The sequence below is a fragment of the Falco rusticolus genome, chromosome 5, assembly GCF_015220075.1.
Source record: "Falco rusticolus isolate bFalRus1 chromosome 5, bFalRus1.pri, whole genome shotgun sequence".
In the NCBI taxonomy this organism is placed as follows: domain Eukaryota; kingdom Metazoa; phylum Chordata; class Aves; order Falconiformes; family Falconidae; genus Falco; species Falco rusticolus.
Genome location: NC_051191.1, coordinates 8,815,934 through 8,842,707, shown reverse-complemented (window position 1 = coordinate 8,842,707; position 26,774 = coordinate 8,815,934). Strand labels below are relative to the sequence as shown.

The following is a 26,774-nucleotide window of genomic DNA, read 5'->3' as shown; positions in this document are numbered from 1 at the left end:
TGTACCAAGAACTTATTTGCCTCCTGTGATTGATAAGGTTTTCATAAGATAAAGTGAAACAGACTGTTGAAGACTAGGTGAGGCAATCCAAAACCGAATTGTGAGAACTCCTGCTTATTAATCATCCCATGAGACCAAAAGAGCTTGATCATGAAAGAGGATCAAACTTTTTTTTTTAATTAATATGAAAGCAGTAAGTAGTCATCGTATATACGTCTTGATCCTAGGGTCTTGCCTATCTGTGATTTTGCTTTTCCTTTACAGCTCTTAGGCTTTCTGACTGGTAGTTTAGTCTTCAAACCACTGGTTTCCATTTCTTCCAAAATGTTGATAAAACTTGTCTGCTGAAGAAAGAATGAAAAGCTTTCCTGTAAAGGAGAGAAAAACCCCCAAAACTTAAGCACACAAAGATTGTGCAGAGCTGCATTTGAGCAGAGCTCAGCTATTTGTGAAAAGACACAGAGAACCCTTTGCTGGTACGTGTATAGCACTGTGGACACTCAGTGTGGCACAAAAGCCATTTGTATTATGTTGGGGGAAAGAGGATGGCAGGGCCAAAATCCTAGCTGAACGTTTGTGCTGGTCTGTGGAAGAGGTGTTGATGACATTGTAGTTCCTTTAAGTTCCTTGACATACGGTCAGAAATTGGGTTCTACAGACTTGGGCTCAGCACGACTGATAAGACAGAGGTTCTGTCACGGCTGGCAGGAGGAAGCTGTTGCAGTCCTAGCTCTGCTGTACACTGTACCTCACCACCTATGTTACATTTTACTTCCTTACTTGCCTTTCATATACCTGCAGATGAGTTCTGAAGAGATGTCTGATACTGTACGGGTGTACTTTCTGTTCTTTCTACTTGCACTTCCTATGCCAGGACTATAGCTTCTGTTTTGAAAAAAATAATCCTTCTTTCTCTGCTGCCAAGCCCTCTTCCAAGAACCCTTGCTATTGGTACTTGTTTGCCAGTCTTTCAGCTGTGCATGCCTGTGTCTTTGAATAGCTGGTTTCATTCACATGTGCAACAATTTGATGGATGGAGCTGTTTTGCCATTTTATTGAAACAAATTACAAATATAATCATGCAGCCAGAGGGATGATAAAAAAAACGTACATGGATGATAATTGCAACCTGTTGTCTGTATGCACTGTTGGGGGAAGACAGATCTATGATTCTGTGCCCATACAGCTTATAAATTTTACACTAAGTAGTCACAGAAAAGACAGACAGAGGGAGAGAGAGATAATTCAAGGTGTAAGGACCACAGATCTGCGGTTTCCATTCCTAGCTGAATCCAGCAAATGCAAACCAAAATCCTGTTTGCTTTTTTTTTAATCTGTCCGAAGAGACTTTACAATGCCAGCCACCCTGTGGCCCACTTCATGGTGACTCCTATATTTCCATGCACACTCTTATACTTCTTAGATATTCTACAGCCTTATCATGAGGCCTCTGTGGAATGTGGCAGATCCAGGTTTGAACCATTTCAATATCAGGAGGAAAGTGGATTCAGGTGAGTTACTGCACAGAGGAACGATTTAGCTACTGGGCTACTATGTAAAAGTTGACCGCACCATGACTACCCCCACTACCGTTACGTTCTTGAATAAAAATAGTGAGACTGCTCGCTGTGGGTATATGGACGACTTCAGCTTTCCTAATGAATTACACCCCTGGGCAGACTCGGACTTGGGGTCACTTAGTCTGTTGATGGACTCAAGCAACATGCAGATGGCCACATACCATGATGATACGCAGCTTCTGAGCCTGTTTAAAAGAGCTTTACAATATTTCAGATACCTCACTGAGTTAAATGAGTGCACGTGGATTGCTTTCTTGCATGTGCACAACAATTTAAGTTCCAGTTTTGTGTATTCTTTTATCTTCTTTTAAGTGCTCTGTCAAATTAATGAGTTAACACCTAGAACTTTATTTTGAGATAGGTGAGAAATATTACATATACATGACTGTTGACTAAGAGAAGACATTGTGAGACTGCTCACGTTTACAGATATCAGTCACTGGCACAATCAGGACTACTACTGAGAATACTCATTCTGATCTATGACTCACTGGATACTATTCCACGGTCAGTTTTATATCTATTTTATATATATATATATATATTTATACAATTTTATATATGTAGAGTTTATTTCCTCTGTGATTGCACATTGTACTTTTCCTTCAAAGGGGAATTTTTTCAAAGTTACAATATATTCAAAATCACAAATGGTATTTGTTTCATGGTCAGAAACGAAATTAAATATTTATCATCTTTATCTACATTTGTCTCTTTTTCTGCATTAGGTCTCAGAAGCTGTTGAAAAGTTTCCTGCTGCCTGAACTGACAATAGAGCCTCATATAAAGGACACCCCTGTTTTACACCTACGGAATATTGCTTAATAGGTATTAATCTGAAGAAATATATTGTATTGTAAAGCTTTTGACAGACTACCAACCTTCTGAACACCCAGAGAGCATTTCATTTTTGCCTGATCAGAAGCACCTGATGTTACTGCATACACTGCAATGGAAACTCTAAGACAAATACAAAGTTTTGGTATCTGTGTTACTTGTACATATCCTATAGCATCCGGTATGGTGTTTGCCACTTTTCTAGTTTCTTGCTGCTCATCTCTGAACATAAGAGCTCGCCCACTTCTTTCTAATTCACCTTTCCTTTCTATCTGGAATGCTCCTACAGAACTTTGTACTGAAAAGACTGGAGTGCAGCTGGACATGAAATTTTTTTCTCTTATTGGAAGCACACTGAAGACATCCATTGGGCAAAACATCACTCTTTTCTATCCAGACAGGCTTGGCTACTATCCTTACAAAAATGAAGTCACAGGAGAGGCATTCAATGGAGGACTCCCTCAACTCTCACTGCTGGAGAATCATTTAAAAAAAGCCAAAGAGGACATCCAGTTCTATATTCCTTCAGATGAACAGTTTGGATTGGCTGTCATTGACTGGGAAAACTGGAGACCTGTATGGATAAGGAACTGGGGATCAAAGGACATTTATAGACAGGAATCCATTGAACTGGTTCAGCAGAGAGACCTCAGTCTATCAGAAGCTGAAGCCAGGACTATAGCTAAAATGGAATTTGAAGCTGCAGCAAAATCAATTATGTTGGAATCTTTAAAGCTGGGCATAGAAATGAAGCCAAATCGTCTGTGGGGATATTACCTTTATCCAGACTGTTATAATTATGATTACAAACAAAATCCACATAATTATACAGGAACCTGTTTAGATATTGAAATAGAAAGAAATAATGAGCTTAATTGGTTATGGGAGAAAAGCACAGCACTTTATCCATCTGTCTATCTGGAGACAGCCTTAAGATCTTCCAGAAATGCCCAGCTCTTTGTTCGCAACAGAGTTCAAGAAGCCATTAGAATTTCGTATGTCTCTAATTCTACTCATCCCCTTCCAGTTTTTGTATATACACGTCCAGTATTCACGGATGTCTGTGAGGAATATCTCTCCCAGGTGAGTGGAGCTAAACCTTAAATATTTAAAACTTAAGTGGAAAGAAATTACCAGGTGACGGTTGTTTATCAGATATGCTAACCTCTATTAAAAAAAAATAAAAGTGTGTAGATTTTATATAAAAAATTAAATTAATCCATCAAAGAAATGTGATCAAATGGAACACTAAGAAGTCTACTTTCAAACCTTCCTCATGATACTTATCAAATAATGTTTTTAGCAGTCCTCACATGTAGCAGATATTACAAAGCTAGGACACATTGACTACATTGTCAGAGGAAAGAAATATGAGTAACCTCTTCAAAAGAGAGTCAGTAAAACTGGGCTGGCCTAATGTTTGCTTTTTAGGTTATCAGAAACCTTTTTTTAGGTTGTAAGAAAAAAACCCCCAATAATAAAGGACTCTTTCTTTTCATTAAAAAAAGGGTTTAAAAGCTAGTGAGAATATTCTGTCCTTAGTCGTACTCAAGTAGCTTTCTAAATGGTATTTCAGCATCTCATGGGTTAGTCAAGGTTAGGATCCGATTAAGGTCTAATCATCATCTTGCAGTTCTGGCTGCACTATTCCCTTCACATTTTTATATACACCCATGCTATCAGAGATACCACCAATCTGGGGAATCTCTTCCTGATCACCCAGATCATGGGGAAGTTAGAGGTTGTGATCCTTGTGACTGCATTGCATCTGCTGTCCTCTCACAGTCTGGACAGAGCATCACCAAGCATTGCCCTCAGATCCATGGATACCTTCAGGGAGCAAGGGGTGCTGCCAGGGTCCCTGCTGGCTTCCTAGTTAATAATTTAAATCTTGTAATCCTTACGTTCTTCCTTTTCATGTGTTGTGCCCCAGAGTAAGTTGTTTTTTCCTTGTTCTTCTACCCATAGTCCTCTCACATCCCAGATGGGCTTTAAGATTTTATTAGGGCTGGGCTAATAGCTGACGCTAAAAGGAGAACTGAACAGAAACAAATTTCCCAAACCAATCTCTGTAAAAGGCCAGAGCCATTCTCTGGAGAAAATAAGATTCCTGTTGGTTAAAGCTCTTTCTCTTGCTACTTTTCTGTTTTAGCACTTTCTGGTAACTGAAATGAAGTTGTTTTTTTTTAAAAAAAAGCTGGCTTCCCAGCCTCTGCTTCAGCATTACTGAAACCAGTTACTACCAACTCTGAGCAGCCAGAAGGCAATGCAGCAAAATATAACTTAAAATGGTTGGAGGAGTGTATGTCATATGCCTAATCACTGGCTCAGCTTTACAGCCTTGTTTTTCTAACCAGATGATATATATAAATTGGATATAGTTGGCAACATTTTCTGGCATAACCTGCGCAACCCAGTCCCAGAATAAAATAGTGTAATTGAGAGCGCTGTGTTTGCATCATGTGTAATTGCTTGCTGCCTTCAAAGTAGTTACTTTGGATACGTAATGTACTATATGCATTATAATTTTTGCCCTTATGTTATAGCTTACTTACCTTAGTATGATTCTTTGCACATTTCCCCTCAGGATGACTTAGTAAATACCATCGGAGAATCTGCTGCACTGGGTGCTTCTGGAATTGTGATCTGGGGTGATATGAATTTAACACAGAATAAGGTATGCCAGATTAATTATTACATGATGTTTTTAAAGAGCAAGAAAATGTAAAGGATATAAAGCATTATGATTACTTACATCAAATCTTCTAACTTAAAAATGATGATTCCATATTGCCAGCAGTCTTCTCTAGTCAAAAAACATGCACATTTGAGGCTTATGAAGACTTTAATTGATTACACAGAATTAGAGTTCAATCTTTCAAAGTATTGTTGTTGGCTCTGAGTAACTGGACAAGCTACCATGACTACTGCAGGCAAGTTAGCACTTGTTAATTCAAGGAAAGAATTCCTGTATCTTCATTACATTCCAGTCATGAGGTACAGAAAAAAATTACTTGTGCTTGCCCAGAACAATTTTTAAAAGACCCTTCTGCTTTTTAAAGTGGTGCACTTAGCAGTAATATTTAAAGCACTTGGAGGAGTCAATCTGTGAAATTTCAGCTCCAGCCTGTTCTGTGTGTGGTACTTAGACCTTTCTTACAAAGAAATTAATCAGAGGAGGAAAAAAAAATCCATTTTGTTTTAGGAAGCTCACATACATAGTTTGAGAAACACTGTTACAATGACGTTCAAATAAATCTTTCAAACTAGCTCATTCATACCCAGGCAAGCTAGATATAATAAACTACGATGGGAAGACTCTTCTGAAGTCTTCTAAGAGCAAAGAACTGAAAGTCCTCTGCACTTCTGGGCCTCCTGTCACAGAAAGCATAGCCAAATAAACCTCCACAGCTGTAAGGGTCAAATTTCCCAAAGGATCCTACTTCGGCTGTTTTGTATGTGCCTGCCTTTGAGAAAGGGTATCAGTTGCACCTGAAGCTTTTTTGCCCATTACGCCAAACACCAGAACATAGATGAGCAACAACTTTCATTGCTTGAATTTTGAGATTCATGAGAGCAAACGGAACTTTCCACAGCCCGATCAGACTATATATTTGTGTACTGCTTGCACCTTTTTTTTTAATTTATTTTTTACATCTATCACAGTCAGTAGCTTTTCAGCAATGAAATATTACTGTGAGCCTCACTTCTGCAAGAGCTACACCAAGCAAAATTTCTAGGCAGGTTTTTAATATATACCTAAGAGAAAAACAGAAGAGATACATAGACCTCAGATTCACGGAAATTATCTCCATAGGTGTAAATATTTCTGTATGTGGTATTAGGCAAATGCCCTAAGGAGACACAGCACAAGAAACAAAGAAAGAGTTCCCAAAGCCTTTGGTTATTAAACTGTGCCAAGCTAACACAGAATATATGCCAACTTCATCATCAATTAGAACGACTAGTCCTCTTAGCACACTTTAAATTTGCCCATCATTCCAAAATGCTTTCCATTTAAAAATGCCATGAAAGCTCCCTGCTCTTGCAGCCTAGCTATTCAGATCAGGGGAAAACTGAAGAGTTACAGAGACGATTGGATAGAAAAATTATTTGTTCAGACTGAAGAAGTGAGAGTTTTTTTCCAAGATCCCTTCAATCCGATCAAGACATAAAAAAGAACTTTGACCTTTCACGTAACTTCTTTAAATGCATCTGATTCAAAATGCTGCATGAAATATACAGATAAAATGAAAGCTTAAAGTTGTCTGCTTTCTGATATAAGTCCTTTCTGTAGCATCTCCAGCAACTACCCAATAAACATTTGCTTTGAACTATATAGCAACTTCTCAAATAAACTTGCTTCCAACAACCAGTTATAACTATTATAAAAACCTCAGGAGAAACATTAATGGATATCCACTACGGTACTGGTGTTAGAGTGACAGCATTTTAATGGTTTCAATGCTAAAATGTGCAGATATGATGTTCTTTTCACAGAACACCTGTAGAACTCTGGATAACTACCTTAGGAGGACTTTGACCCCGTACCTCATCAATGTCACGATGGCGGCCAGAATCTGTAGCCAAGTGTTATGCCAAGACTCTGGTGCTTGTGCACGGAAAAAATGGAATTCCAATGACTATCTTCACTTGAACCCTGACAATGTTGTCATTCAAATGATGAAGGATGGAAAATACACTCTAGAAGGGCAACCGTCATTTCAGGATCTGCAAACATTCATTGAAAAATTTGATTGCCACTGTTACGCAGGGCACAGTTGTGAACCTAGAGCTGATATAAATGACATCCATTACCTCCATGCTTGCATTTCGGAAGATATTTGCATTCAGATATCCTTAAATTCATTTTCTAATATAGAAATCTCTGAAGAAAAGATCCTGTCTAACAGAACTGCATTTTCATTTACCTCTCAGAGTAAGGTGACATTATCTACGCATCCTGAAATAGAAGAATTCCGATCTACCTTTGGAAATAATATACTCAATATAACAACTGCAGAATATGACACTGTCACAGCTGCCACTAGATATGATTTAGAAGGAAATGATACTCGTACTTTCAGTAGTTCTTCATCCTATAAGATAAGGATGTTTAGTCAGGTTTTTTTAATTCCAATTTTGATAACCGTAATATAAATTACCCACAACAGTGAGAATAATCTTTTTCCTGGCTGTATTTGAAATTCTAAAGGTTTTATTTACAAAGAAAAATCATTCCTCAAAGGCATATGGTCTTATCTGTATCAGGTAACCTTTTCTATTCCATAGGTGACACTTCAGCATGAATGTATCTCTTCAGTTTAGTTTTACAAACTACTATTTGTGACAAAGATATACAAGTCTGTATATAGTGATTATACCATATGAAAGGATAATCCAGAATAAGGAACATTTTTTTTACGGTTTACATTTTTAAAAGTTATATTTGAAAAAAAATAAAATATTGATAATGCCATTTTGTATACTTCAAGTTAAGCCAGTTAAATACAACTCAACCTGGACTTCACTGAGTCTCAGCAGTCAACAGGTTTGGTGGTCTATTCAGGAATTAATTTAATTTCGTATGAAAATTAGCTCTTAAAAATATTTGGCTTAACTTTAGATCTGTGGGACTTTGAAGCATAGAATTTATCTAAGCAATGTACTGTTTCTCCACTTTTCACAGTATCTGCAGGGACACTGTGGTTTTTCTTTTCATTAAATATATTCACAACTCTGCAAAAGGTTCTAACTTTAATTTAAATCTTGACTTCAAATATTACAACTTCATTATTTAAAACTTGAGCTGTAGTGGTTTATGCTTCTTTTTTTTTCTTCACTACTTCTCCCAAGCCTTCCCCCTTACTTCACACATCCCCTCCCTGGCCTTCACTTGTTTTGTCTGGCCAATACTCACAACTCATCTGATCTGCCTTTGCTCTACTGGCACTGGCCACCAGTTCTAGTGTCTCTGTCCAGCGAGCCATAGCAGCTGGATAAAGCTGGCCATGCCATTTGAACAAAAGCCTGTGAATGTGGGACTTTCTCTATTCCTGACTATTTCCTGAGCAGTCTTTTTGGTGGACACCAGTTTGTTCCTTAGCAAAATCCAGCAGTGGAGGCTGTAGGATGATTGGCACTGGGGACTTGGGACTCCCTTTCTTCACTTCCAGTGCCTATGATCCCCAGTCTCAGGACCACCTGGTTGATCCAGTCTGTTGACAGAACTAAGACTATCTGCTTAATGTTATTCCATTGCCAAAAGCAGTGTGAAAGTAGCAGATACCTCAGAAGAAAACTACTCCCAGTATCATATCGTGAGTCTAGTTACAATTTACGTGTAGTCAGTTTAAGCATTTAGAAGCACTTAACTGCAGCAATAACCTTTTCAAATTATAATATCAGATGCTTAATAGACAGCTGGACTTCTGATGGGTGAAGAGTGGCTGCTGGCATGGATACATTAGAAAGTCTCCCTAGAGCTAGGCATGAGCTGCATAAACACATCACCACCTCCCACAGACACAACCTGCCTCACTAATAGAAATACCTGGGATTTCAATAGTTATCCCTTTATTTGTGAAAAGTTCATACCTTAATCTAGCAGAAAACACATATCCATTGCCTTTGAGTTTTCAGGTTGTCAGTATAACAGACATGCAGAAAAATAGATGAAGCCTTTAGACTTGGAGAAATATTTTTTTATTTATTGGAGAAAAGTCTTATGGCTTTTGGGCAGCAAGTTATGAAGAGGAAAGGACAATTTTCTCATTACAGTTATGGTGTTGAGTCCACAAGTCAAAGCTATTTCTGCCATTAATGTTCCAAGTAGAATCATGAATAAAAAAATATAGATGTAGCAGACTACCTGGCACAAAAGAAGCTAGCTGGTTTAGACCACCTCTGCAAAACCACATTTTTTTCACTGCAGCTTTGATATTGGTTATTTGATCTTGGGTAATCATAATTCCTGTACTTGCAGTCCCTCCCTTTCACACTCCAGTCATAATAACTACCAAACTGGAAATATCACTGCTAATGCCTTAGCATATGTTGTATGACTTATATGAAAATCTATTTTTTCCGCAGAATGCTTTAACACGGCTAAAATTTTGCATTGGCACACAGAGTTCTAGTTCAAAGGCCGCACTGCTTTGTTAAGTGGCGAAGTTTCCTGCGGTTAGGCTTTTTTGTATCTGATCTGTAGCACTTTGTGATAAAAGAGCCTGCAGGTTCACAAAATCTGCAAGTCTTGCTTCAAATATTTTTGATTGTCAGCCAAGTAATAGCAAGCAGACCACTTGTGATGGGGCAAGTGTCAAATCACCAGAAAAGGTGGAGTGAGAAGTTAAAATCACAGAAGAGTTAAGACAGAGCATCCAGGACCTCCCAGTGGATGCAGAGGAAGCGAACTGCAGAAGTGAGAGTGAAGCAGTGAGGAATGTGGTCAGACCAGTCTCTTCCCATTCAGTTTTTATCTACCCAGCATTTGACTGGAACAACCTTTCCCGGAGGTCCACTGTAAAGATAAAGGAACACTGTAACTGCTGTTACATTAGCTCTATTCATCTGATCCCATCTCTTTTTTCTTGCGAGCTGCCAGAAAAGTAAAAGGAAGGTGAGAGCAAAGCAGACTATTACAATAAACTGTCCGCTGAAACGGGTCTTCCTAAGCTGCACGCACAAATACCTATTTTGTGCTCTTACGCACAATGCTTTACCAAGCACCTTTTGAATGTTCATTCGGGATATTGATGTTGCCTACATGTATCTGCAATTCATGCTTTAAATCCTACAAACTTCTTGCCATAGTGAGATTCAGGCCAGCTCCATACTGTGTAAAATTACAGTATTTTCCAAATACATTATTTTGCTCTGTATTATATATTTCTTGCCAATATTCTATGCTAAAGAGCCACCATGGAGTCAGCAAGTCTCCATGGAGTAAGGAAGGGGAAAAGAAGGAAAAGGGGTGCTATGCCTTGCATCGCTGCTTACTATTTTACGTTCAAAGCCAAACTTGTATTCTCTTGAAGCAGCCCCACCCTCAAAAAAATATTTCACCTTCCATTTGCTGTATTTACTGTAATCATTAGTTGTCTCTGTAGCCTTATAGTTTCAATTTCTAATGTTCTTTTGTTTTCCAAAAGATTAAATACTAGAGGAACGTTCATTTCCCTTTGATTGCCATTCATTATTTTGTATTTCTCCCTTCCAGACAGAATTCAGGCTGGCCATACTTAAGGGGCTGGCAAATGCTAAAATGGGTTTGATAAAATGGTCTAAATGAAAGCTGTTTAACTACCTCGAGTGACAAAATTTTAGTTGAAATTCTGCTTCTCTACCTGAAGAATCTGGATCTGGTATATTGCGTTGATTATTCTGGGATACCCAACGATATTTGCACTTACAGAATCTGACCAGAAATTAAATCATAGTCTAGTCCCTGCCTTACAGTTTCCTGCTCCTCTGTATTAAACATAACATGGGGATAGATTTTGAGAGACAAGCCAATAAGACCACTTTGTAGACAGCCTAGGATGTGACTAGCATCCCAAGGAGTCCAGCAAAATTTGCTTTAATCCCTGTATCACATTGGGACACCCTGCTGTATATATATCAGCAAGGAATTGTGGAAGATTTCAGACCTGTGCAATATGCACTAGACAACTCCCAGGCACAGATTAGACTTGTACATGTACCTATCCATCACTTTTCAATACAAACACGATGATAGCAAAGACAGTGACATAATTTTAAAACATATTTTATTACGGAGCATTGGTGACCTTTTTAAGAAGACAACTACATTCCATCCTCCAAGCATACACACTTAAAACTGACTTGAAAGGTTTTGCACAGTGTGCTTGTGCAAGCCTCTTTGCACTGGCAGATACCCATTCTGCCAAAGCAAAACAGCCTGCAAAATCAGAGTCAGAGATTTCAAGACAGAGCCATGAGTTTCATTCCAAAGAATAACATCAATATAAAATAATGTTTACTGCATGGCTTTGAAAAAAAATAATTACTGCCTTATTAAACAACTTCAACTGTCTAAAGATGCTTTTTGTTTTTCTTGGCAGTTTTTTTCCAATCTTACTGAAAATCATTACATAGGTGGCTGGAAACAGATTCAAAAAGCTTATCAGCCTAACTTTATCCCTTAACGCTTCTAGATGTTTCCCGATGTGTGGATATCACAGACCTTTCTGTCTGTTTTTCTGGAAAGACTCTACTGAAATTTAATCCAGCGTCATGGTATTTTCTTTATGATAACAGTCCTGTAAACATGCAGTATTCAAGATCAGTCCTAAGTTTCTGTGTATACCAGTCAAGGATCAGGGTCTTTAGAGAACAGTTCTTCCATGTAGGTGTTCTGAACCTTTTGCAGCTACTTTTCCCTGTCAGTAGTACTCAGAACTGCAAAATCTTCCCGCATTTGTTGTCCCCTTGTTGCATATAAGAAAGTAAAGGGCAAGGAGGTAAAGGGCACCTACCAATATTAGGATTCTTAAATAACTTTGGATTTCATTATGTTCACTAATGTGTTACCATCATCATGGTATATTGGTTATAGTTCTCCTTGGCCAGTAGTAATTAGATGCCATTTTTCAGTGTATGCTTGTATAACCCTTAGTTTGCAACTGATAAGGTATTTATTGATTAGTAATCAGATACAAGCAGTATGAAAATTAATGTGAATCACTACTTCGTATATTCAGCCAATGTTTTGTCTCTGTGCACACAATTCCAGAGCGCTCTGTTCAGCAACTTATATATGTGAACACCAGACAATACGCGGTCACCCTTCTCTGCCTGTTTTCATCTCAGAAAATGTATTTATTCAACAGAACTTCAAGATCCTGCAGAAGAAATATACCGTATGTTGGCAGTCTCCTTCTGCAGCACACTGCTCCCTCAGGTTACTAGCAGGCTGAGACAAGCCGATAGCTTGCCAGTGTCAAGTGATAATTTCCCGAGGCAGGGACCTAACAACCACCCATTTAGAGGGAGGCTAAGGACACCATGCAGTCCCATAACAATAACAAAGCAAAAAGTACCTTACTGCTGGGACAGCTAGTAATCAGGAGCACTGGATTAACAGATTTAGGCTGTAAATCCTACGCATTGTTTCAGTATGTGCTGCATATACCAAATTTAAGTTTCTGAAACGCAGAGTTCTTGAGTTAAAAACCATAATATGCCCTGCTCTGTCAGTGTAACAATCCTTACAGAAATCCTTTTTCACCTCTTCTTCCCTCACTGGAGCATGACAAAAAATTTAAGACCTCCTGGAGTCTCTGGCGCTCCAGCCAGCAGAGGGCACAGACGATGCACACAGACACTGGTGGGTACAATGCAATGCTGCCACTGAAAAGTTCAATACAGTTCTATTCTCTTTAGCCAAGCTGCTGCTTGACTCTGACCTACAAACAGGAAAAAATAAGTCTCTCACTAACGCAGTGCCTCATTAGCAGAAAACATGTGCAGCTTATTCTACAGGGTTGGGTTTTTTTTCCCCAAACATCTGGTATGCGAGGACAAACCTGAAAATACTGGAGTGAGACATCACCTCTTCTCATGCTCTCCTCTCTGAAGATTTCATTCAGCTGAAGGCTTCTTCCCATTAAGATCTTCCGCTGACACTAAAATCCATGCTTAAACTACAGATATTGTGATCTGGTCTCTTTGGTAGTACTCCGAACTAGAGATGTGGGTCCCAAACATCTTGTTTCTCCCCAAATGTGGAAATACCCAGATAGGCCATGTTGGTTCAGGTCAAGTGTTGCCGATCATGTGTTTATAGCATCAGCACCAGCATCATCAGAAACGTAAGATCCATTTTTATAGCACAAATCAGTCTCTGCAATGGAGTAAGCTGCTTTACTATCACTTCAGTGACAGAGCACTAGAAAGACTCAATATGCTAGGTGCTGCATGGCCCCATAACACTGCTAAACTGGTCCTGAAGTGTGTAAATCACAATAGACAAGACAGAAAAGTGAAATACCTTATCAGTGGTTAAATGTTTCCCAGAAAGATTAAGTGGCTTGTCTACAGTCATACGGGATAATGAATTGTGGCCTTCTGTGCCCAAGCTCAGGCTTTTAGCTACAGGAACAAATGTCCTCTGAGCTGCTAATTGTAATAAGGTAGGAATACTTTTACATGCAATGTTCTATTACCAAACTGTCTGCAAAATAAAGAATTGCCTTTCATAATCATATAGTTTCACAAAAGATATAACAGATCTTTGAACTCGGACAAATTCTCCAAGATTTTTTGATATATTACATCTTGATTCTCCAGACACTGTAAAAGACTTCAGTCAGTGTACAGCCAATTATTGTTTTAGAAATTACCTGCCCACCCTTTGTTGACCTTTTATGAGGATCTGACTGAAATTAATTTTTTCAGAATGTTACTGTATCTGCAAATATTGTTTCTATAAGCTTCCATCACTATGAGCCTTAAGCACTATTGCAGAATTTAAAAATTCTTGCAAAAATAGACTGCTGAATTTTATGTGAGTTTTCCCCCATGCAGTAATCAGAACCACTTCGTTCCCAGAAACCACTCTCACAAATGGACTGTCTTTAATTCCACACATTGCCAGCTGTGTGATATGTGGAGATGGGAGAAATTCTTACATTTTTCAGTTTTAAGGCAGCCAGAAACATTTCACTTATTCACACAAAATTTGATAACTGCCTTGGCTGAAACAAATTTCTAAAAATAATGAGATACATAGCAGAAAAATAAAAGAATAGTGGTTTTGCATGTGAATTATTCCCTGGTCCTTTTACCCATCCAACCAGAATAAGCCATTTCCTCACCATCAGGTTTTCTACCCATGTCTCCAGTGATCCTCCCTGTTATGTGTATTGTAAATGGTAACTGGCTGGTAAATTTGTGACAGCTGGCTGAGGTGAGGATGTACATATGTATCGAATGGCCACCCAGCCGCTACCGAGAGGCAAGTAAAACAGCAAAGTTCTGCTACACTCCCTCAATGCAGGATACGTACAATCAGGTTCCTCTTTTTCACCGTGTCACCAATTTGCAAGAAACTTCGAGAGCTGTCCCATGCCCTGAAACTGCTGAAGACACCATCACTCCTCATACATTTCGACTATAACCCAAAACACTTATGCTAGGGAATAGTGTCAGGACCAAGGGATTACCTGTATCAAAGGCAGCACCTTATGCTACTGGGGGGGGTGCAGGGAAAGGCCTCTGTTTGTTTGTTTGTGACTCACCACTTAAATCTGTCTGCTTTTCTCCAGATTTTACACTAAGAGAAGCAATGAAAAATAATTCCCCAACATTACCAGTGGGTAGCAGGGCCAGCTCCAGTGTCCAACCTCCTTCTGGAAATGTTCAATTAAATCTACAAGAGTGAATAAATATCTGTAATAAAATCTTAGAATTATACTATGAGTCATTTTGACCATATCTACAACCAGGGCATGAAAAAGCATAAAGTTTTTCACCTTTACACCTAGCCAAGAACCAAACGCTCTTGACAGCAATGTCACAAGAGCTTCCAGTTTTTGTGGTCTGACTGATGTAACCAGTGAGGTTTGCCACAAATGGCAATCTCTAAAATGCTGAAATACTTCTCTTAAAGAGAACATGGAAAACAAAATTTCAAGATATTTTAATGATTTTCCTATATTTCAATAGCAGAAGTATCCATACTAAATTTTGAAGTGCCTTGTTTATAATGGTATGGAAGTCCTTCACCAGCCAATACCACCAGCACTGTAACCTTCTAGAGCATCAGTGACAAACTTCAGAGACTGGCAGATGGATCCAGGTTAAGTGCTAGCTCTGTGTTTATGGGGAAAACAAGCATTTCTCTAACGCTGTATGGCAAGACTGTACACTAAATGTCACTTATCCAGTGCAGGCAGAAGATTCCTGGTGAAGTGGCAGGTCTTGTCACTGCCTAATATATAAAACCACCATCACAAGCATCTCTTCCGGAGGCAAGGAAGCATGCTAAGGGACACTCTCCCAAAAACTGCCAGAGGACCCAAATAAAACCACGGTAAGCCCTGGATCCAAAAGCCTGCCCCTACACAATGAACAACTGAAGAGTTTCACAAGAAGAGCAGAGGTCCTGGTATGAAAAATTCAGAGACAAAACTCTCTAATAGCTGGTTTAGAGTTTTAGAAAGCAGGCATTCTTTATTCTCAGCGCCAGATGCATGGGGGTAAGTTCTGCCCAACATGCATACCGACTTTGTTCACGGTTTACCTTTTTACATGGCCGATCCATACATATTAATGGCACTTTTGAGGAACTGTTAGCATAATCATTAGAGTTCCCATGAACTACTTATCGTACCTACATTCCTACTATGCATATGTGGCCCAGTGGGTCGGGGGGGTCCTCTGGTGGTCGTTTGGGACATCTTTAGCCCTCCTTTATCCTCTTCATCATCTTCCTCTTTTACTTCTCATCTTTTTCACGACCTTTTCTTCTGGCCCTGGTCCAGCACTCTTGGCTCATGTCTTTTTTTTTTGGACCGGTTTTGGACTGGTTCTTACCTAGTCAGTAGCTAAACTACACAATGCAGCTATCTACCAGTAGCTAAACTACAGAATACAGCTTTGTGCAGCTCGGCAATGTCATGGATACATACTTGCTGCATTTACAGCTAAGCACGCTGGTAAAATTCCTCCAGTATCAGTGCTAGGGGCGCGCGAACCACCATCACTAGAGGTGAAGGACCCACAAAATCGCTCCTGCCAAGGAGACTGAAGTCCACCAAGTCTTCAAGCCAGCGCGGCAAAACGGGCCCTCCGGGCCCTGCTGGGCGCTGGCAGCCGGCCCACGGCGGCAAGAACAAGGCTGGGCCGCCCCGTCCTGCCGCGCTCCCGGCGGGCACCAGCTCTTCACCACGCGCGGCCCGGGGCGCCCCACCTGGCCGCCGCGGCGCCCGGACCCGCCGGATCGCTCCTCCCGGCGCCCGCCTCTCCCCTCAGTGCTCGCGGGACGCCCCCCGGCCGCCGCCGCCGCCGCCCCGGGCCCGGCCCCGCCCGCCATTTCGTGCGGGAGCCGCCCCGCCCGTCCCCCGCTGCAGACGCGGCTCCGTCACCTCACCCGACGGACGCCTCCCCGCCCGCCCCGGCCAGCGCCCGGCCCTCGCTCCCGCCCGCCCGGCCCCCCCACGGGGCGCCCCGCCGCTCCCCCGCCCGCGGCCGGGCCAAGCCGACCCAAACCCCTCCCCTGTCTGCAGCAAGTGGCCGCCGGAGAAGGGCGGTGGCGGCGGCGGCGGCGCCATCACGTGAGGGCCCTGCCTGGCGCTCGGCTCCCCTCGCCGCCGCCGACCCCCGGCCCCGTCCCGCGCCCCGCCGCCGCCTCGCCTCGCCTCGCCCCGCGCTCCCATGCCCAGCAGCGTGGCGGTGCCGCTGGGGCTGGGCGCCTGCCGCAGGTCGGGGGCGCTGGCCGGGATGCTGGCGCTGGTGGCGCGGCTGCTGGACTGGCTGCGCTCGCTGTTCTGGAAGGAGGAGATGGAGCTCACCCTGGTGGGGCTGCAGTACTCGGGCAAGACCACGCTGCTCACCGTGCTGGCGGTACGCAGCCGCGGCCCGGCCGCCCGCCGGCCAGGCGCAGGGGCAGGGCGGTGGAGGGGCGGGGGGCGCTCGGGGCGGCGGCCCGCCGGAGGGGGCCGGCGGCCGGCGGTGAGGCGGGGGCGGCGGCCCGGCGGCCTGGCGTGGCGGGACGGGGCCGCGGCCCCCAGCCGGGCGCTGCGCCTCGCTTCCCCCGGCAACAGGTGCGGGCTCTGCGCCCGCGGCCCAGCCGCCGCCTGGCGTGGGGTCCCGGCGGGGCGCTGCGGAGGGAGGGTGGGAGGGAGGGAGGGAGGGAGGGGGCGGCGGGCGTGAGGCAGGGCTTGCACCTTTTGCAACCTCGAGAATTTCACAGCAGGGCCAGACGGGTGTGAGATGGTTCTGAGAGGGAGGAAGGTGATGTCCTCTGGGTCCGACTGCAAAGCATACCCACCTGAAAGCAGGTTCCCGGGCACGGACGCTGGCCCGTGGTTCAGAGTTGGCGTTTCACGGCCAGCATATCCCAGGATAACTCAAAATATATTGTGCGTCCTGCAAAGCCCCGAGTCCCCTGCCACTGAATTCTCCCCTCCCATCAGTTGCATCAGTATTAATGGCCTCCCATGATGCCTTGATAGCTCTCAGCGTTCAAGTCTGACGTTGAGTTGATGTTCCCTTCGTGCTGTGGTGATGGCCTTGCAGCCTCATACCTCTCAGACACGGACACTGACACCTACCGTGACGTTTTCCATTTTGTCGCCATGCTGAAATACGTTCCTCATCGTTGCGGTAGTCTCTGGCCATATGCATTTGGGTCCGTCCTGAAGATTCACTTTCCATTGGAAGATGGAAACAAATACGTATCTTAAATACGGTTACCACTAATCATGAAGCTTAGTGCATACCCTTTTCTGCAAGGTGATCTCTGTTGTGAGATGTATTGCAGCCTCACCTGCCACACGATAAAGGTTTCCAGGTGGTCTTTGGTCCTTATCCTGAAAAGTTACTCGATCATGAATCATAACCAGACTGGGAGGTGTATGGCCTAAAGTCAAAGAGGTTGAGGCAATGATGGTGTGAGTATATGGTATTTCTTACTTGCTTTCATATACAATTATGGATTAAGGGAGAAAAATAGGAGGTTGTGAATTAGTGAGTGAAGAAGTGGGGAGAGAGCAGGAGAAAAAGGACGGGGTAGGGGAAGTACACAATGAAAGTACGTTTTGGGGGACATCAGCGATCAATAAACATATATAAAATATCTGGAAGTGGTGTTTTACTTCATTAGGCACTTGGACGGTATTGGTAACAAGGGCCTCAGCACTCCTCATGCCCGTTGGAACTGTTAATTTCCCAAGGGCAGGCATTGCTGAGGAAGGGGGTAAAGGCATGATGAATTATATTGCTTCTTGCATTTATTTCATAAATGGAGCAAAGAACACCACAGCAATTCAGAGACCTCAGTAACAATAGTGTGAGGTGTTAGATTTTGTACATGTAACTGTCCACTCACTAATACTATGCCACCAGTGGAATGGCATCATATGTACTTGTGTCTCTCATGCTAATATCTTGAATACCAGAGCACTGCTGTCTCCGCAGGTCTGATTTTGCCAGCGCATGTATTGCTTGAAAATATGCTACAAGGCATCCATGTTTTCTGACTTGTCACAAATAGCTGGTTTTATAGCTTTTGGATCTCGTAGCCTGGAGATGATACACCATGGTAATCACCAAAGAGGAGTGGTTGGAGAATTTAGAAGTAAACAGTTCAGGAAAAGACAGTGGATAATAGCTTACTCTTGAATACAGGTGATAGGAGGATGGCAAATAGATTGGCAACTCTGTGTCCATTTGTATGTGTGTGGCTTGGGTGTGAAATAGTCTCTACTTAAAATGCAAACTGCAATGGATCATAAAAACAAGCACTAGTAAATCACTGGTTTTTCTACTTTGCAGTAGTATTTAGAGATTCTGTCATGCTGACACTGAATAAACACACTTTGAGGCAGTGTCTTCCCTGAAGAGTTTGAGCCGTATTTAGTCCTCTGTTACCAGTGGAAATCTTGAATAGCTTCACTGCCTTTTACTATAGACGTGCACAGATGTAACGGAGTAGAATCTGGCCCATGGTTGTTAATACAGTAGGGGGTAATGACAGTATTTATTGTCAGTTCAATATTCAGCAACACTTAAAGAAGGCATTACCAACTTCCTAGCATCAGTTATTTTCATCTGTGTCAGGATGTAATCTTTTTTACCGACATATGACAATGCACTAGTTTGTGTGTCTTGAATATTCACAAAAGTAGGCAATTTGTCATGTAAAACTTCCTTAGCAAGCAAAATGGAACAGATTTTTTACTGTATGGTGCTTACAGCGCTTGAAACAAAACAGAGTAATCAGAGCGCTTTTGGACTAATGTGAGCACAAGATTCAACATACTACTTTCTTTTCTTTATTGTGTGGGAAAGCGAGGAACTGTAAACATAATACTTCCTTTGTAGCTGGTTCCATTCAACCAGAATGGAAATTTTTAGAGGAAAAGTCTAAAGCCCAGTAAAGGGGGCACTAATTCTTTGCATTCTGTCCTTAATACAAGAGCAGTTATGATGTTTTTTTTATTTATTTTTGTTTTCCAGTTTATCATGTTACATATGGTGTATAATTTGCTGACAAAAGTGGAATCCTGACTTTCTATGAATTTGTTTAGTCTTTTGGGTCGGCTGGCTGGTTTTCCAGGCCTTCCTGTGCTTGAATAATGATGCTACATTCTCAGGGTTTATGTGTTCATATGTCTGTCCTCCTCAAATAAATGCACTATATATTTTAACAAATTAGACTAGTACCCACTACAGGCAATGGTTACTGATTGTCTTTGTCTTACTGCATCCAATTAACAACTTCTGTCACTGCAGGGTACATGTATCTGTATGAGATTGCAGGTACATTTGTCTTCACTGTTTTTTCCTGCTGCTGTTGACAAGTCACAGAAGCAAGGAAAAAGGAGGGGGAAAAAAAAAAGAAAAAAAGAGACTTTCAGAAACAAAAGATGGGGAAAATGTATAGCAGAGAATTTAACAAGAAGGTTCCCATAGGTAAGTTTGAACAAGTAATTGATGGGAAGTTTTTTCTTGCCTGAAGGATCTAATTCCAAACTCCAAAATCTTGTGAGAGGATCAAGTAACTGTCAAAGGTTATACAAAGGCTTTTAAAGTCCCAAGTTAAAAACAATTTATCTTAGTTTGTGAACACAAACTACAGGCACAGTGTATTCTTACTCTGCCATAAACAGCAAAGAAGAAAGCTGCAGAAAGCGTACAGAGACCAGCAATAGCACTGGAGATAGCTGGTGGCAGTGTGTGCACTGTGAAGGCTCCAGTGCACCCTGAAGCTCTCATCATCCACTTCTCAGGTGAGAGGGACCTGTGGAAGCATGTCTGCTTCCCTCCTTGTCCACATGCCCATATTTTCTTCCAGCAAAACCCCATGGCATATGGGATGGTGAGGTGGATAAAGGGAATATAGTTAGATATATATGGAAGGTTAATGGCAAGCCCAGAGGTCCTGCTCTCCTTTCTGGATGACTGGAAAACCAGGACTACTGTGCATGTTGTAGTGAGTGCTTGGGCCTCCATTGTAGACCTAACTGTTAAGTAACCATCTGCATATATTAATGCACCATGCCTAGGAGACACAATACCTTATTAATAATACATTTTGAAAAGAAAGAATGAATAAAGCGTTGTCTGCTTAGGTCTGAGTTTCACCTTTCTCCTCAAAAGCTTTCTTGTGTAGTGGGTAGGTGTGTGTAAGGTTCCCATTGGCACAATAACAAGCATCTATCTTCTAAAAATATTTATCTGAACTGCGGGAGGAGGCAGCACTTTGGTTTTGTGTTTATGGAGCGCTGAGTTAGTACCTTGTATTTTTCTGCCTTAATGCCGTTCTTTTAGCTTTCACAGTAGGACTCCTCTGCTGTCACCTGCTTGCAAGGAAAGGGTCTGCACGTAGTACTCTCTACATGTGTACTTCACTGTTTATTAGGAGTTAAACCATCAGTAATGGTAGTGAGACACTGCAGCGGAAAATCCTGGTGCAGTCCGTTTCATCATATTTTATCATATGATATATCATATGATATGATTTATCATATGACCCTTAAAGGTCCCTTCCAACCCAAACCATTGTATGATCTGTATTTTGACTGTGCTTCTTTCTGGTTTACTGAAGGATCAATGAAGAATTATCTGAAGTCTCATGGTTTCTAGGGTGATCTTTGTCGCTGAGGAGAATAAAAGATCATTTAAAGGGTCTGAAATGAACAGCCTTCCTTGGTGTGACAATGCATTAATTGAAGTATTGGCTAGTGCTCTTGCGGAACATTAATGTGATATTTTATAGTGTTGTAAAATAAAAATTTTAGACTGCAAACTAGAAACTTACCTGCTGTGTATCAAGTATTTTATAATAAATATATTTTTTTCTTGTATTCTAGTCAGGGCAGTTCACTGAAGATATGATTCCTACAGTAGGCTTCAATATGAGAAAAATAACAAAAGGAAACGTTACCATAAAGGTAGGTGTGCATGTTTGTGTTAATACAGAGTGAATAATCAATAGATAAAGTGATTTCAGATTGGAATGTGAAAGCATAGGAAATCTCTTTCAAGATGATAGGATCATTTATCTGTTTTAAATAGCATATAGTCATATATTTCTCTTGTTACATTAATCTGTTTGATTTAATTATATCCATGCCAGGCAGAAGCTTTGTTGCACTCTTTTGGGTTAGAAAGGTCATAAAAATCTGAGATACTAAGGGAGCTGAGCTGACTCCTGGGGGTCTCTCCTCTCTCTCTCTCTCTTTCTCCTTCTCACAACTCTAAGTGAATCTGAAGCAACTTCACTCCTAACTTGGGTATCTCATTGGAGAGTGTGGTGAGTGCAGTTTAGCTCGCATATTGTTAGCTATATGAAAATAGAACATCTAATATTAAAGTCAGTTGTCAGTAGAAAAACATAGATGATGCCAGTTTGGTTGTGATTTATGCCACAGGCATCAAAATAGAGATAAATCACTTCAGTAGCATTAAGGTGCTCTTTGTTGTTTGTTTATGAAGGGACCCTGGTTGATTAGTCTAGATTGAATTCATAACTTCTATCTAAAATTGGGTAAAGGGAATACAGATTTTTACCTTCGACTTTTCCCTCTTTTGCTTCATTTTCTCTCCTTTCTCCTTCAGTTCTAAAGATACTCTTTTTTCCTCTGGTTTGGTGCGACTCCTAAACCTAGGGAGGATTTTCTGAAATTACCTGTAATGTGAATATAAGCAGTTGTTAATTGTCTACCCATTCTCTCTAAACAGTGAGCAGGTAAAGGATGGTAAAAGGGATAATTGACTTCTGTTGGCTGGGAGATGCTACAGCTGAACTAAAAACCCCTAAACCTGAAATGACCATAGTGGTATAAATACTGTGACTGCCTGTCTGTTTCTGGTCTTAGTATCTTGCTATACTTCTTTAAAATGTCAAGTGGCTGTAGAGCCTTTAGCTGTACATTTCACTTCTGTGTCTACTTCTGTGTTATAAGCCTGCAGAGTTATCAATAGATTCCTCTACAACTGCTTGTACGTTACAGTACCTAATAAGCCAGTCTTTTGAAATCTATTGAAATGGACAGTCTAATGTCACCCAACTATTTCCTTTCCTCACCCCAACCCTCCTTCCCACATACCTCTTTGAAATTCATGTTGGGTCTGGCTAAAATAAAAATTCTTAACATTACCCATGATTTGGTCTGATTTTAATTTCCCAGGAAATTTTGGCAGATTGCTAAAAATAAATGATGGTGAATTACCTTAAAACTAGGTTCACAGTAAAAACTAAAAGGATTGACAAGAAAATGAAGTAAAATGTCAAATGGAGTAAAAGTGGAGGGGAATCATTACTGACTTGGTAACCTCAACTCTGTGACTTTGTGCATGATTGTTATGATAAGTACATGATTGGAGTCTACTTTGGGAGAGAATTTGACCTCACTCATCACGGAGCAGGTGAGCAAGAAAAAAAAAGTAGCATCATATAAACATTTTTAATTCATGCCTTTCCTGAAAGGTAAATGATTGATAGAAGCCTAAACTTTTTTTTTTTTTTTCAGTGTAGATGGTGTGTGTGTTTGTGAGTTAAAAAACCCCCAACTGTCACACGATGAGCACTGCAATTTTGAAGTAAAAACTCAGGACTGGTATTACTTTACACAGCTCTCTGGAAATACAAAGGAGTTTATATGGCAATATGAATAAGCCTGCATCATCTGGGGATGACTGGGATTATCTGGGGAAAATGTAGGTGACAAGAATCAAAAATCTGTCAGCACTAATTCTTGCAGCCAACCCTGTATGCTCAGTTTATTTTGGAGGTCCAGGAATCAAAAGGATTAAAAGGTAACTGACCTGGTCTTTCAGGAGACAGAGGTAGTGCACAAGGTGCACATCCTGCTGTGTGACAGTTCTACAGCTTCTTCTTGTCAATGGAGGCTGTTATTTCATGATGCTTTCTGTTAGTTCTTATGGATGCTATGTTTGAAACTGGTGAAAAACCCCAGAATTTCATCAATGTTGAGGTTTCACTTCTAGTCTCAGCCCTTGTTCACCTCTATTCTCAGTATATATGAGGTCATTCAAGCTCTTCCTTCTCTCTGCTGTTTCATCTCTGCGTGGCCAGCTTTGCTTGTGGTAGTACATGACTCCATGTCATGTAAGGCTGGTCAAGGGAAATTTCAATTTATGGGAACAACCACTTTAATTGCAGTAGGGCAGTATTCATGCTGCATAACAAGAAGGCATACTGATTCACAGAGAACTGCTTACTCTTTTCCCTTGCTGTGGAGTTTCCCTGTGACTCTCCTCATGCCAGTTAGCCTCTCCTTATCAAACATGTTCCCCTCTTCTACTGCTTGGTTTCTTTGTGTCTTACCTGTTTGCATACACAAAGGCCAAACCCTGAACGCCTCATTCCTGAAAATAACTTCTTCTGTCCCTTAAAGAGGGAGCAATAAATGTCCTCCCTTAGTCCAGGAGTGAGTTTGTCAACAAGTGAGAAAAAACCCCAACCCTCTGTTGAATGTGCCTCAACAGCCATCTGTTTGTTGCTGAGCAAAGACCTTAGGTCCATTATAGAAAGAACGTCAGCCTAAACAGGAACGTGCCAACTTACTGTTATCTTCTTCCCAAAGAGTCCCTTTTTAATCAGAATCAGAACTTCTGAACGTTATTTCATTGGGGTTGAAATTCTGCTTTCCAAACAGAATCTTTCTTGTAAAGGTAAAAAAAACCCTACCCCTCTTAAAAAAAAAAAAAAAGTCACAAAATAACCTTTTAATACACCTACCTTTCTGCCCGTAGTAGCACTTATAAACCGCAGTATGATGTTCCTCTTGCTAGGGGCAAACTAGACTTAACTTCTGGGAAACCAAAGAGGGAATCAGGCCACCCTAGTGAGTGTGGCAGAGATGAAAGGTCAGCTTTTACAATTAGCTTAAGTAAGTGATGGTGTGATGTAGAAGAATGAAGCTGGGTTAATTATCATTGATCATATACAGCTGTGGGTTGGCCGATGTAGATAAGGTGCAGCTGTGGCTGGTTCTGTTAAGTGGTTGCGAGTCAATGAAGGGAGAGCAGCTGAGGAAGAAGCGGAGAGAAGAGTGAGCGTGCCCAGAATAAGGAGAGACTAGGAGAAGGCAGCAGAGGGGCGGGTATGAAGAGTATGTTGATATGTGATGGTAAAAGACCTTGTTGTAGCTGGCTGGTTTATGGAATGCTGTGACAGTGTGGGATTTTTACATTCTACTTTAAGCTTGGCTCTGCAACCTCACACCCATTTTCTGTCAGCACCAGTGCGCACCAGAGCACAATGCACATGGTAGTCAGATCAGGCCACTGATCTAGATGGAAGCAACCTCTAAAAAAAAACCAACAGCCAACCAAACCAAACCCCTGTACTTTTTCTCCCCAGTCAAATGACCTAAGAAGTGTTCTTCCCCAAACAGCTATGTGATTGCTGGTGCCCCCACAGTGTGGGAAAGCATGGTACCGACAGGGGTAAAATGCTGCGTTTTGGGGACAGCCCAGATAGATTGACTTAGCTGCAAACCACCATATTTGGGGTGCAGAATTTGGACAGGAAGAAAGCAGTATCTCCATTTGGTGAGAAAAACAGAAGTTTTCCTTCATCCTTCCACTCTGGTAGCTGCAAGCTTTTAAGCACAACTAACACTGCCTGTTGCTAGAGGGCTGCCAGAGTATGTCCCAGTACGCACACATAGACTGCATGTGGATTCAGAGGGATCAGTGATGATATTTAAAAAAAGTAATCAATGTTTAGTGCTATATTGTTAGGATTTATGAACTTTGGATGGTGTTAAGTTTTACAGTCCTTATGATTAATTCATGATTCATATTGGTTATGAAGGAGAATTTATGGAGAAGTCAATGGAAATTTATATGAGAACAGTCTGATTGATGTGCTAATTGTATAGATTTTTCTCCCCCAAGATTCTGTTCATTATGCACAAATTAACATGTACATGAGCTATGACAGCAAATCAAACTAATGTGTTTACAACAAGAATATCAGATACTGCCCTACAAGTGCAAATATATCCTAAGGCCATCTAATGCTTTCTTGACCTCTTACACATCAATGGCAGGTGTGTAGGAGAGCCAGACCAGTGACAGAATTGTGATCAGCATTGTGATAGGAAGCAGCAAATGCAGACTCGGAAGCAAAAGCTGTTTATTTCAGTTTAAGTAGTCAAACTGTCTTTTAAGTTTTATTCAAAGAAGTATTTTTTCTTATTGTTCTTTCAGGCACGCAGACGTTCTTTGTTCTCCTGCCTGAGCCTTCCCTTCTCTTCCCTTCTCAGAAGAGTACATTTGTACTGAAGCAGTACCTTCCACTTGAGCTTTAGCAATGTTTCCTAATTCATCCAGGAGATGATTCTATTTTAAATATTCCTAAAATCAGTTTCATACACTTTTCATCACAACTGCCTTGGTTTACCACTGATCAAGGAAGTGCATAAATGCCACAGTCAATAAAAAGTTACCGCATTCAACCGTAGTTCATAAATAATCCACAGGAATAGGAGTTTCTCTTAAGTTCCCTTGTTTTCATTCTTTTGCATAGAAACAATAAGACCATGATTTAGAGTTTATGTAGAGAAAACATAAGGATAGTTGGAGTGCTGTAGTGATGCTGCTACTGAATTGTCAGACTTTTTTTTGTGGAAGAAAATGAGAAAGCTGCTGATGGCTCATAAATAAATGACAAATAAAGGTCATGTACTAAGTAGACAGTCTTCAAAATAAAGTATTTTTGAGCCAGGATAGTTCAAGTATGTGAAAGAAGTGACTAGTGAGTTTGTACTGCAGTTGTGTGCACCAATGATACTCCAAGCTCAAGTTCATGTAGGGAGGAGGTGCATGGGTTTCTGTAGAACTGTGCCTTGTTTTACACTTCGATCTCAAAAGTTGTGTTAAATATAGTTGTTTATAATAGAGTTGTTAAGAATAAGGGTATCCTTTAACCATTAACAATACTAACATTATTATGTTTATTAGTTTCAAAAATGATACTTGGTTTGGAAGCCTGTCTGCACAGGAAAATAATTTAGCTTAACTAGTTCTTATGGTCTTGCCGCTACAACAGCATACAGGGAAAGCAGGAGGTGTAGGGGAATGTGGCTCTTGTGCGTCAATGCTTATTTCCTTAAAAGCCTGTCAATACTTTTA

At 41.2% G+C, this 26,774-nt stretch overlaps 2 protein-coding genes and 1 long non-coding RNA gene across 4 annotated transcripts in view; 2 read left to right on the top strand and 1 right to left on the bottom strand.

Annotated features, from left to right (window-relative positions):
• Positions 1-256: 256 nt before the first annotated feature.
• Positions 257-21,472, bottom strand: LOC119148963. Its single transcript, XR_005104546.1, has 4 exons — positions 17,434-21,472; positions 14,753-14,811; positions 4,973-5,063; positions 257-368 (listed from the first exon to the last, which is right to left on the bottom strand). It is a non-coding gene; the product is annotated as an uncharacterized LOC119148963 (long non-coding RNA).
• On the top strand, positions 365-7,841 carry SPAM1 (sperm adhesion molecule 1). The gene is made up of 3 exons (XM_037389762.1): positions 365-3,500; positions 5,005-5,094; positions 6,918-7,841. Exons 1-3 carry the CDS (start codon positions 2,532-2,534, stop codon positions 7,575-7,577), a joined length of 1,719 nt encoding a protein of 572 aa, XP_037245659.1. The 5' UTR covers positions 365-2,531; the 3' UTR covers positions 7,578-7,841.
• Positions 16,552-26,774, top strand: part of LOC119148962 (ADP-ribosylation factor-like protein 8B) — a 29,582-nt gene continuing 19,359 nt past the window's right edge. The window contains exons 1-2 of one of the 2 annotated variants that reach the window (XM_037389764.1): positions 16,552-17,006; positions 21,479-21,559. In XM_037389764.1, coding sequence (XP_037245661.1) covers positions 16,818-17,006; positions 21,479-21,559 — 270 coding nt within the window. In that variant the 5' untranslated portion in view covers positions 16,552-16,817. The remainder of the gene's footprint in view (positions 17,007-21,478; positions 21,560-26,774) is intronic. The other variant, XM_037389763.1, reaches the window with a different exon arrangement.

Coding starts and splice junctions, on each gene's coding strand:
- SPAM1 (XM_037389762.1), top strand. CDS start 2,532: ATGGAAACTCTAAGACAAATACAAAGTTTTGGTATCTGTGTTACTTGT. Junction 3,501..5,004: donor GTGAGGAATATCTCTCCCAG/GTGAGTGGAGCT, acceptor ATTTCCCCTCAG/GATGACTTAGTAAATACCAT. Junction 5,095..6,917: donor TGAATTTAACACAGAATAAG/GTATGCCAGATT, acceptor TTCTTTTCACAG/AACACCTGTAGAACTCTGGA.